This window comes from Paramacrobiotus metropolitanus, unplaced genomic scaffold (assembly GCF_019649055.1).
Source record: "Paramacrobiotus metropolitanus isolate TYO unplaced genomic scaffold, Prichtersi_v1.0 Parri_scaffold0000093, whole genome shotgun sequence".
Classification (NCBI taxonomy): Eukaryota; Metazoa; Tardigrada; class Eutardigrada; order Parachela; family Macrobiotidae; genus Paramacrobiotus; species Paramacrobiotus metropolitanus.
This window is the reverse complement of record NW_026570313.1, coordinates 367,223-379,232: the sequence shown is the minus strand read 5'-3', so window position 1 is coordinate 379,232 and position 12,010 is coordinate 367,223. Positions and strand designations below refer to the sequence as shown.

General features: G+C 45.5%; 1 protein-coding gene across 1 annotated transcript; it reads left to right on the top strand.

Moving 5' to 3' along the window:
* Nucleotides 1-4,875: 4,875 nt before the first annotated feature.
* On the top strand, nt 4,876-10,748 carry LOC129596647 (atrial natriuretic peptide receptor 1-like). The gene is made up of 18 exons (XM_055493982.1): nt 4,876-5,251; nt 5,371-5,409; nt 5,488-5,512; nt 5,578-5,888; nt 6,161-6,204; nt 6,845-6,982; nt 7,489-7,746; nt 7,817-7,946; nt 8,061-8,112; nt 8,219-8,408; nt 8,516-8,671; nt 8,736-9,304; nt 9,363-9,582; nt 9,661-9,751; nt 9,794-9,841; nt 9,959-10,007; nt 10,425-10,575; nt 10,661-10,748. Exons 1-18 carry the CDS (start codon nt 4,876-4,878, stop codon nt 10,697-10,699), a joined length of 2,886 nt encoding a protein of 961 aa, XP_055349957.1. The 3' UTR covers nt 10,700-10,748.
* Nucleotides 10,749-12,010: the final 1,262 nt, after the last annotated feature.

The following is a 12,010-nucleotide window of genomic DNA, read 5'->3' as shown; positions in this document are numbered from 1 at the left end:
GCCGGTCAGATACGAATAAAACCATTTTAACGCTGAAGACTTTACTCCTATATCACGGAGTGTCTCCAACAGAGTCAAATGGCACACTGACGGAAAAGCTCTTTTCAAATCAAGAAAAACAACTGCAACACACTTTTTGCTATCGACAGCCTTTTTCCATGTCTCCGTCACTTTTAACAATAACGTTTCACATGAATGGCCGTTACGGAAACCGGATTGGTTAGGCGCAAGAATGCCTTCTTTTTTCAAAAATTTGTTCAGCTGCAGTTGGGCGCATTTCTCAAACAATTTTGACAAATTACACAAAAGTGAAATAGGACGAAATTCATCCGGTGTTGTTGGATGAACAGTTTTTGGTAAAGCGATTACTTCCGCCATTTTGAAAATTGACGGAAAGACATTTTTTTGAAACACTGGTTTATCAGATGGGTTATGGGCTCAACCAGTATAGGGGAAATTTCCAGCAAGAGTTTATGTGGTATACCATTCGGTCCCGCACATTTTCTCTTACTTAAGATTTTCCCAAACATTTCAGCAACCACGTCTGGAGTAACATGATCAAATTCAAATGTCGCCGTATCAGCCTCCTTCGGGATGACAGCCACGGGGTGCCGTTTACCGTGCTCCCCCATTGTAGCGAAATGTTTGTTTAAATTATTTAAATCGAAGTCCAGATTACCATTTTCGTTGTTCTTTCCTCGCAAACGGTTAATTTCGCGCCACATTATTTTTGAATTTTGTACATTTTGTTCGAAATAGATTCGCTTAGCGTTCTTAATCTCCGTAAATAATTCTCGCTTCAAGTTCTTAAATTGTTGACAATTGCCTTGATACTCAGAGGCACTTTTCGACAACTTCTTCCGCTTGTATGCGAGATTTTTATTTTTTATCAGACGTTTAATGCGACCGTTAATCCAAGGTGCACTGCTATTCGAGGCTCTTTTCGATCGTAACGGATAGCATCTGTTAATTATTTCAGCTAAACCACCAACAAATTTTGAAACTTCATCATCGACGTCCGGATAATCAACGTAATTAACGTAATTCTTTGTAAAATCAAAAACTTGACTTTTGAAAGACTGAAAATTAGTCGCTTTCCAATCACGAAAATAAATCACTCTGTGCTCCGGTTGTGCGCACTGAAAAGCGGAGACCGTTTTGCACAGCATATGATCTGAACAACTTACATCTGACGGTTGGCACGACACGTATGAATTCTTAGGACTGCACAATATTACGTCAATCTTAGTGGATGTAGTGATTAAGGTTTTATCAGATTGTCTCAGGCGATGTGCTACCCGAGTGTGTCCGATTACCTTATCTTCGAAGGAAAATTCATCTACAAAGTCACTGTACAATTTGACATAGGGGCTTGAGGAACCAGGGAGGAATCGATGTTCAGATCCCCATGATCATATGATCGCTGCCCGGATATTTTAACAGTACTTCCCGCAAATGATTGAACAACGCTTTGGTTTCGACAGAATTCGAATCAGGCTGACGATACACGGTCCCAATAATAATTTTGCGATGAGAAACAGTGAGTTGTAACCACAGACATTCAAATCCCTTAGAACGAAACTTCAGCTCGACACGCTCAGCCGTTATATGTTGAGGTACGTAGCATAGAATCCCACCACCGCGTGTTTTACCATGAATATCAGGTCGATCGCTACGAAATAAACAGTATCCGGGAATGGAAAACAACTGATCAGAATCCGAAGGACGGAGATGAGTTTCAGTGACAGCGAAAAACTTCGAAACATTGTCATCAATGCAAAGATAATTTGACAGTAAATCAAGCTTATGATAATTATCATAGGGCAGCCCCTGGATGTTGAGATGGTGAAACTCCATAGGAGAGTTTTTTGCCAACGGCATGTTAAAGGCTCAACACAGCGTTTAATGTCATATATCAGAAGAACAAGCAAAAAATTTTACGTATTCTAGTGCCAAAATAAAGCAAGAAATATCAAAAGTGAAAGCTTAAAGTAAGATTAATAAGCACTGGCTGGTCGGATCTAAATTAATCCGCCAGCCAGCCAGCGCATATGTACCATACAGTATGGGTAGTTCGGTCACTCGTTTACATAGCTGACACTAGTTTCATATAATGGACTAAAAAATCGGATGCGGTCCGATCCAAAAAATTTTTAATGGTTCCAAATCCATTACTAATAATATTTTTTGATGCTACGTAATCCATTACTAATTTCAACTTGAAATTAGCAATGGATTAGCATTAAATTGAAATTTTCAACAAACAATCCAATCCGATCTAAATTATGGATTGGATCGGAATGGACTCGGTTTTCCAGTTTAATGCAGGACAATAGAGACTGACACTATGCACTGGACAGTAAGGGTAGTTACTAGTTCGGTCACACATTCATGTACACTGGACAGTAATGGTTTGGTTCGGTAATTTAGTTAAATGGTGGTTGTGTTCGGCCCGGTATTGCATATAAATGTTTTTAAAAGGTCAGTCTAATTTAAATCTTCAGTTACGAACATAGCAGCAGTTAATCGTATATTTTTGTTAAGTACTGATGTACTTTAGTAAAGTATGGAGAGACTTAAGGGGTTGATTTTTGCCTGATTGATTCGTTTCATCTTTTTGAAGGAGTTTTAGAAAAACTGACACCGTGTGGCCGCGTTTTGGAATATGGGCTTTCAGATTATGGTAATGGTTTTTGCTGATTCAATACGACAAAGCTAGGTTCGTGCAGTCCATTTTATTTTTTTGTGGTAATAAATATCTAGCATAGTATCTAGATACTGTAAGTGGTGTTATTACAAAATTAATACTGTAAGTATTGTTATTACATAATTATCACAGTAAATAAATGTCGCAGCTGCGGGGTATTTCGTAGGTAAGTTGCATGCTGTACCACCCGGTGCGCTATGGTTAAGATGGTGGAAAACGTGGTTTAAAGCGCACCCGGTAGAATAAATAAAGCGCATCCGGTAGGATAAGTAGGGCAGGCCGGTAGGATAATTCTGATCGCCGCGGACTGCATTAATTCCAAATGAAAGGAACACAGGGCGCCCGCCATGAATCAATCACACACAGGAAGGGCCACAAATAGCCCACGCGTTATCTCGCTGTCTTTTAGCAGTAGCGCACAGTGAAGAATCGCCCCGCGAGGATATTAAATTGCCGAGGTGCTAGTGGTTCCGGTGCTGATGTACTCTGTAGTAGCTCGGCAGGATGTTCGTTTATCAAGTCGCATACAGACAGCAGCAGGCTTTCAAAAGTCCGTTTTATGCAGATATACACTTCGTTTAGAACGCTTATCGATAAACAAATCGACCCAGCATTTGCAACCGGCAATCTACCAAGCGCGGCATGAATCACACCCCGCATAACTGTGAGGGGGAATAAGACATGGATGTCAGTAGGCATTTCGGCAAAGAACAGCCGTCGTCTGTTTTTCGTTCTGTCAAACTGGAGTACAGAGAATTAATGTGGCCACACAGCGCTCGCTGGATTGTTGTGTGCCTTCTGTTGCGCAGCTGGCTGACCAACGCACAGACTCACATCCAGCGCGTTTACATATACATAGTTTTTATGTGTTTGATATACGGTATAACATACAGAGTAGTGTTACAAAGTGTTACAATACAAACAAAACCACAAAAAAGAGAAAACAACATACTTTACAAAACCACAGGATACAAAAAGGGAGCAGGTGCGATGGAGGGGTGATCAAGTAGTAATAATATTATTAGTAGTCAGTTAACATTCAAAAAAACATTTAATTGACCGCCCAGAAAACTGCCACTGGCAGTTTTCTGGCAGAAACCTAAGAAACCTAAGAAACCTAAGAAAACCTAAGAAACCTAAGGATAGGATATCTCATGCTGCCGCGGGTTTGATTACTGATCATACGAGGAGGAGCTACCTTGGCCCGATCAAAGGCGCAAACATGACCATAATCCGATCACTGTGCCCGCGTGTGTGCACAACGCCAAACCACCCAGGTTGGCAGCGACGTTAACCACTTGCCCGCCCGCGCGTGAAACATGGCTGTTCACCCTGCCACGGCAGCAAAGTTATTAATAAATTTAGCTCTCTAAAATTTCTTCTTTTAATAAATGGGTTTTTCGTTTAATAATAATATAATAATAAATGGCTTAATAACAAAATGGATTTTTCGTTTTTTAAATATGGCGGCCATAGCGATTGTGTCAAAGTTCTTGCCGATGTGGGTGGTTTGCCGTTTTGCGTATGCCGGCACAGTGGTTCATTTACTGCCAACCTGGGCGGTTGGGCGTTGTACACACATGCGTGCACAGTGATCGGATTATGGTCGTGTTCGCGCCTTTGATCGGGCCAAGGTAGCTCCTCTTCGTATGGGTATTTATTGTACTTCAAGTAATTACTCGCATAACCGACAGGAATGCCGCGCACTCGGCATGAGCCTTTCGCACACGAGAAAAGCCACAAACAACCCTTGCGCTGTCTTGCGGTCTTTTCACAGTGGGCCACACGTGCCACAGTGAAAAAACGCTCCGGGAATAAATAAGCGATGTAGTAGGAGCGTCGTTGTTGCTGCAGTATCTCACCAAGATCGTCGTTTATTAAGTAGTATACAGACAGCAGGAGGCTTTCCAGAAGTCCAAGATGTATGTCTTACATTTATGCCATTACACTTACGCGGCATTTACGCATTAAATGCATTTACGCTTTTTGAGAAACGCTACGCTAAACAGGTTAGCCTAACCTCTGGAATCGGCAACCAACCAAGCGCGTCATAAAAGACGCGTACCACATACCACCTGCGGCTGGATGCTATACAGATTCGCGTGAAGATTTCTCCGTTAAACGTTCTCGTTCTCTGTTTTTGTTGTGGCAGTTTCGAGTAAGGAGAAATGTGCTCACATAGCACTCGCTGGATTGTGGTGTGCCTTCTGTTACGCAGCTGGCCGCCAATAAACGGGTTTAGCCAGCGCGATGCTCCCACCGCCGTGGAGCTGGAGGTGCGAGTTGTCAGTGTGCAGATGCTGGAACCTAGCTTGTCGTTCGGACTGATGTGGATGGGCGCGGCTATGCACTTAGCCGTGCAACGTGCCAACGAGAAATACGCTCTACGGGGACTGCGCTTCGTGCTACGACCCGTAAAAGACATGTACAGCCAAACCTGCTCGATGGTGAACGCTAACGGAATCCCACTTCTTACCGGTTTCTATTATCGGAACAATCTGGACCAATACACACCGCACATCTGCAACATCTACTTCACCAACAGTAGGCAGTCGATGTTTGCCAAAGTGTTATGTGTAATCATTGTGGAAGGAGCTTAAATAGCTGACTGAATAGTGTACGAAGTGGGCCATATCTAGCTGACAGACACGTTTTCTCTGCAGCGTGTGTGGACTACGTGCAGCAGCTGTATTTGTCCAAAGGTAAGAACAGTTTACTACGTTAATACAGGGTCAGTTACTACGTTTACCGGGCCGTCTGCTCAATTTTTTGTTTTGCAGAATGGAATGCCTTGTTTCTCATTAAGTAAGCAGAATTCGAGCCGGCAATTCGTCTAGCGGCCTAGTTTCCGAAGTTGTTATTCTTCTTAGTGGCATGGGACCGCAACTCTCCCTTCCCCTCTTGTTGCCGCCCCCGCACATGCTTAGCCTGGCGGGAAGCGCAGAGGGGCTGACGCGAACTTTGTGGAACGTCTTGAACTTTTTTGGCTGGTCGCACGTGACCTTCTTCTTGGATACACGCGCCACCACCAACCTCTACTCCGCCATTTGCGACGCCGCCAAGGTTTTGGCGCTCCAGGATAGCCGCACCAGTAGTAGCACCATCGCCACCTATCCTTTTCAGGGCAACGACAACGCGTCTATTGCACATATCTTGTTGCGCGCAAAAGCGAACAGCCGGGGTCAGCAAACAATTCATATGTGAACTAAACTATCTATACAACATTAAAAAAAATTCATAGCCGCTAGCCGAACTCATAGACGTACCGAACGTTCTTTCTTTTACTGACCAGAAGTTTTGGGCAACTAGCAGTTTCTTTTGGGCAACTAGCACAGTTTTGGGCAACTAGCCATTAGCACCGTTCCATGCACATGGTACGGTGCTAATGGCGGAAGTATGTGCAAAAGCATCTTTGTGCAAATTAAAGTAAGAACTTCTGTTCTCCGCTTGCAGTCTTCATCCTAGGAGCATCGGCATCCGTAGCCTACTTGATAATGGTATGTCGTTTTATCGCTGTTGTTATTGGACAGTGCTGTAGTGTTTTTTTCTGAGTAATTACAGTCCAGCCGGGTTGACTGAAACTCATCAGCCTGTGACTTTGTTGTATAATATCTGGCAGTATTAGCACACATTTGCTGTGCAGCATCTTCTATAGGTAAATTAGAATGGATGTTTAAAGCACGCTGAATACTTCCGCAGGATCTTGCCAGTCAGCTCGGAATGACCAACGGAGAATACGTATGTTTCCTGCTGTCATTGCTTGTTTCATCGTTGCTGCACCGCCTGTGCGGCTGGATGGAATGATCATGCCGTTCTTTTCTGTCATTAAGGTGTTCTTCAACGTGCAGACTGTCCAGAATAGCTACTACGGAAAGGTCTCTCTGTTCAACAATCCGACACCGTTGGTCAGCATCTAACAGGATTTTTTCCTGTACTTCTCTGTCGATTGCATTATCTACACCATTCGTTCCGCTAAGATTATATTTGTTGATTACAAGAATATAATTTTACATAGTTTTAAGATACAGATGGTTACAGAGAGAGATGGTTATTTTATAACTTTAATAAATTATAGCGAAAACCGATTAAGATTCTCAAAGAATAGAACGCTTGATATTTGAGAGTGTTTTGCCGTAGATGTTAAACCTCACTTGGAACCTGATATACGTGATTCTCCATGAATCTGACAACACCGACTACGAGCGTCACCTGAACGGTGAACTTCGTCAGTTGGCCCATGATCTGTATAACATAACATACGAGCCAGGAGTCCAGGTGAGATGCCATTCTTGCATGGCGATTACCGCTGCTAGTGCTGTTTTTATTTACGCTGCATCCATGCATTTATCGTACATTCAGCGACTGCATTTTGCTTTGTTGAACTTCCACCAGAACGTAATATCGACAGCCGGTAAATTAAAAATGCAATATGCAGCGCAGCAGCCCACTTACTGTCGATCACATACGGTATATATCATTCTTTTACCGGCCACAGGATGCGCGAAAAGAATCTGTGATATCTGTATCGTTGTACTACAATCGTACAGTCTTTATTACAGTAATCTAACTTGTATCGCAGCCGATAGCAGCTGGATAGCAAAGGCTAGGAGAATCTATCAAAGCCACTCGTAGCTAGGAGAATCGAGGAAACAGGAAGTTGCTAAAATCACTAGAAACAGTTGTTAGTATCGCACCGTACGTATAAGTACACTTTGAAGTAGTACACCACAGAATCTTAAATAAATAATCGGGGTGAAAACTAAATTACATGACGTTTGTAGCCACTGAGCAATTACGCAACGCGCAGCGTCTACAGGTCTTTTGAGCTGATCAGCGGCGTCCTGGCCGACCATCTGGATGAATACCGCAATCTGACACCGGCGCAGCGCGCAGTCTTCTGCTCTGGCGACCACCTGGCTTCGCTCTTCAACAACCATACCTTCAAGCTGCCAGATGCCGATGTCCGGGTCGACGGCAGTGGGATGTCCAGCATGGACGTGGACATATGGATGTTCAATCCGCAGACAAGAAATATGAGCGTAACTGCCGTCATGGCCTACCCTTTGTTTGTGCACCATACGTTTAGCATGGGCATTGTTTTGTCTGCAGATATTTGCTGTGTACCGTTCCGTCAGCGGCGCCTTCGAGCTGAGAAATACGTCGGTGCTGGTCTGGCCGACCGGCAGTCTACCCTTAGACGTTCCACTTTGCGGCTTTAGTGGAGATGAAGGGCCTTGTGGTTGGTGTCTTGTTTCCAGTGATGTGCCGTTTTTCAGCGTCCACCTTAACGAAGCGGCACTGGTTGCAGTCTCGGCTGGATCGGTTTGGACTATTACTCTTCCCGTCGCTGTAGGCATGGCGATGATGCTTTTGACCGCATCCTGTGCGGCTCTCATTGGTGTACGGTGAGTTTTTCTCTTGTCTGTGAATCTGATTGAGAGGTAGATATGGGTAAGAACCATTCGTCTAAGCAAACATGCATGTTGGAGTCACCGGCACTTTTTACTACAGAAAACGAGCGCGGCGTAACGGCTACTGGTGGCTGATTAGCGCAAACGAGCTGGACGCCCGACTGTTTCTGGGCGGTGCTGAAGTAACCAATCCGGTGTTATGGAGAAGACGCACAGTTTGGCTGACGACGGTGGATATCCAAGGCCGGCCAAATCCGCACTTGCTGGCGCAGATCGTGCCTGATGCAACGGTTAGTTCGCTGGATTAATCATTACCGCCATTTGTTCTCTATCGGTATCTTTATGTGTCGTCTTTATCCCCGTTGACGGTTGAAAGCGTGCTTGCTTACATAACCAGCATCCTAACGTCAATGCTCTCCTGGGAATTGCTATCCTGCCGCATAGAGTCTTCCTTCTCGCGGGATACTGCAAGCGCGGCTCTCTGTTGACGTTGCTGGAACTGACAAAACTAGATGAGGACTTCCAGCTGGCGATGGCACGCGATCTGGCACAGGTACGCCGCACTGCACGTGCTCTTTCCTTAGCCCAATCATAGTTCATTGCGTGGCAAATGTCAGGGTCTGAGTTACCTGCACGGCACAATCGGGCGACCGCATGGTGGTCTCAGCGCGGACTGCTGCCTCATCGACGATCGCTTTACACTGCGCATCGGCCAGTTCGGCTTCGCCACCATTCGTCATGCTCTCTTATCGACCAAAGACGTGAACGCCATTGATTGCACCGATACCTTGACATTATCGGCTGATGTTCCCGCTGTTGGCCAGATCTTCTTGTTGATCATACACCAGTCCACCAACAAGATACCGTCCACACTGGCGGAAACGCTAGCAGAGGATGAAGACGTCTGCGACGCGATGGATTGTGATATCAAACGGAGATTAGCGGTTTTAGCCAGCCGATGTCATCACTCCAACACCATCCTGCGCCCTACCGCCAAGCAGCTGAAGACCGCCATCGGGCGGTTGCATGTGTCTGGTCAGCCGGTATCCCGCAATATCGTCGATAGCATCATTCGCCGCTTCGAAACGTACACGCTGACCTTGAACGATGCGGTGCGGTTGAAGACCGAGGAACTGCAGAGCGAGCGGAAGAAATGCGACGATCTTCTCAGGGAACTGCTTCCAAGGTTGATCACAATCCGGTACAGTCTTTGAGATGGAGCCTACATACATGTTTGTTTGCAGGTCTGTGGTAGATCAGCTGCGAAACGGAGAAGCGATGGTGGCGGAGTATTTCTCCAGCGTCAGCATTTGCTTTTTCGACCTCGACGATTTCGTCAACTGGGTCAGCTGCGTTCCCCCAGAGCTGGTTATCGACACTGTAACGTCAGTATTCAGCGCCTTTGACGGCGCCATCGTGGCGATGAATGTGTACAAGGTGGAGACGGTGCGCGACAGCTACATGGTTAGTGCTCATCTCCAAGTTCAGCGCAGAACTAGCTTAGATATTGATAGGCAGACTAAGAAGCAGCGACTCTTGCAGACGGCGACCGGCATTCCGCATCGGGGTGACAATCAGCACGCCGTGGAGATTTGTCGGATGGCAATTAAACTGATGAAAGTGTTTGACGATAGCAGACCCATTAATAACAGCCGCGCAACGATACAAGTGGAAGGCTCTTCGGATGTAGTCGCGTTGCGATTGCGGTGCGGCATCCACTCAGGTACGCGGTAACAGCCACGCTTGGCATTCGAACTGCCCCTGGTTGTGCAGTCCGTGGAAATCTTCCATCGAGCGTACCATCCAGCGGAATGTCATCTACAGTATGCACTTCTTGCAGGTGCCTGTGCAGCCGGGGTGATTGGTATACGTGTACCTCGCTACTGCTTGTAAGTACTTACATAGGTCAGCTAACGCCGGCTCGCTGCTTTGTCAGAACCCAGACAGGACCGTAGCGAAGGTCTTCTATACTCATTGCTCATGAAAAATGCGATGTCAGAGCATCGGCAACTGCCACCAACTGCACATATGCATGGTGGTGTTCGCAACCGTACAGTACACATGGACGGTACGTGGCCGTATATACTCAAGCCCCATGTTATTCGTGGATTCTGCGCGTCGGTCATCGCCGGTCATTGGATGCACGTATTCACGGCAGCGTTTGTTACCAAATGTGGTGTGAAACCATAACCGGCATTAGATTCTTCCACAAATTGCAGTTATTTGTTATTATTAGCTTTAGATAAGCGCTTCTATGATCATAATATTAATGATTGAGCGGCAATATTTTACCGTGATCAATGCAGGTTTGGGGATACGGTGAACGTTGCGGCCCGCATGAACAGCCACGGCCAAGGCGGTCGTATCCACCTCAGCCAAGCTAGCCACAACCTTATCGCTGACAGCAACCACGGCCACCGCTTCACGCTGCAGGAGCGGGGACTGCTGTCAGTTAAGGTTAGTCAGTCATTACAACCTCCTAGCGCACTGATCGATATAATCTGACGGATTCACTGATCGGCAACGTTCTAACAATATACAGGGCAAAGGCGACATGCGCACCTTCTGGCTCCTGCCCTAACCGCCACTACCATCCCAGGCGCGACAGTTCCACCTTACGAATGAACGGCAACCAAAAGTACTGACGGAATATAAGTAATATCTTCTAATACCTTTTGTGATGTGTTTTGATTTTCTAATCGGATGCGCCTATTGCGTAGAACAGTCACACGGGGATAGTATTGAAGAAACGATAAATTCTCCCTTGATCTGATCTTGGCAGCGTCGGGGCTGAGAATTAAACTGTCGAAGATGCCGCTCGGTTTGCGTTGATTTACGGATTTAGTACGTAACATTGAGACCACTACTAGCCCAGACCCTACGGCTTACTGTTTAGTCTGGTCGGTAAGATAAATTATTCCTACCATACTGGTCTCTCCGTCACTACGCGTCAGGCGCCCATGATCCCATTAAGTCCCGTTAAACGGGCTTCCTGCTCCTGTTATTGTCGAGCGAAGCCAGGCATTCTGTACTTCAGGCCAGTCGAAAACTCTGGTTTGTGTGTCTGTCTGTCTGCCTGTCAGCTGGATTGCAGACAGTCTCGAAGACCATTCGCTTTCCAACTTTTTAGACGGAGTTGCTGTCATACCGCTTCCGTTAAGTTCAAATCTGAGCTTGATCTGCCCGCGGGAATGAGATAAAAAGTGGGTTTTCGTTAAAATCCTATACTGCTTATAATTATGTTAAAATCTCAGGTTTCTTAGGTCTTTAAAAAATACAGGAAACTGGAAACTATGGTTCTGTATTTTGATTTTTCTTTTAGTAGTTAGTTCCGGTGAGATGTTGATAAAGTTAACGGAAGGCAGTGTGTTGTCCGAAAATAATCTTTAGTTCGCTGTCATTCAGTTACATGGCTGCTGTATATTATCTAAACTCGTCGAATAGTGTTCCAGCTGTGCTATTAAAGAGGTCAAGCCGAAAGGGGAAATTTATCGAAGCACAGCTGGCTGATGCCACGATACGGTTTCGTTGCGGCAGCGTTCGAAATTTACGGACCGTGGAGCGGTGGCACTAAGAAACTTGTGGACAAGGTTGGAAGCTACCTAATTATGCCACTGGCCAGAAACGCGCTAAAGAGTTTTTTCGACAGCGCTTGTCTATACAGATACAGCGCAGGAATGCGATATGCGTTATGGGCACGATTCCCGAGCAGGACAGTATAAAGGAATTCTTCTTGTTGTGATTGGGGTGTATCTGTAGGTGATTGTTTCATTGTTTTCCGTTGTATTATTCTACTTATGAACGTTATTTGATGCAAAAAAATTATTATGTAATTAAAGAGGTCTGCTGTGTTGATGTGCCCGTTATTGAGATCGTGCAGCCGTGTCCATGT

Coding starts and splice junctions, on each gene's coding strand:
- LOC129596647 (XM_055493982.1), top strand. CDS start 4,876: ATGTGCTCACATAGCACTCGCTGGATTGTGGTGTGCCTTCTGTTACGC. Junction 7,947..8,060: donor TGGAGATGAAGGGCCTTGTG/GTTGGTGTCTTG, acceptor CCGTCGCTGTAG/GCATGGCGATGATGCTTTTG. Junction 8,409..8,515: donor AGATCGTGCCTGATGCAACG/GTTAGTTCGCTG, acceptor TTACATAACCAG/CATCCTAACGTCAATGCTCT.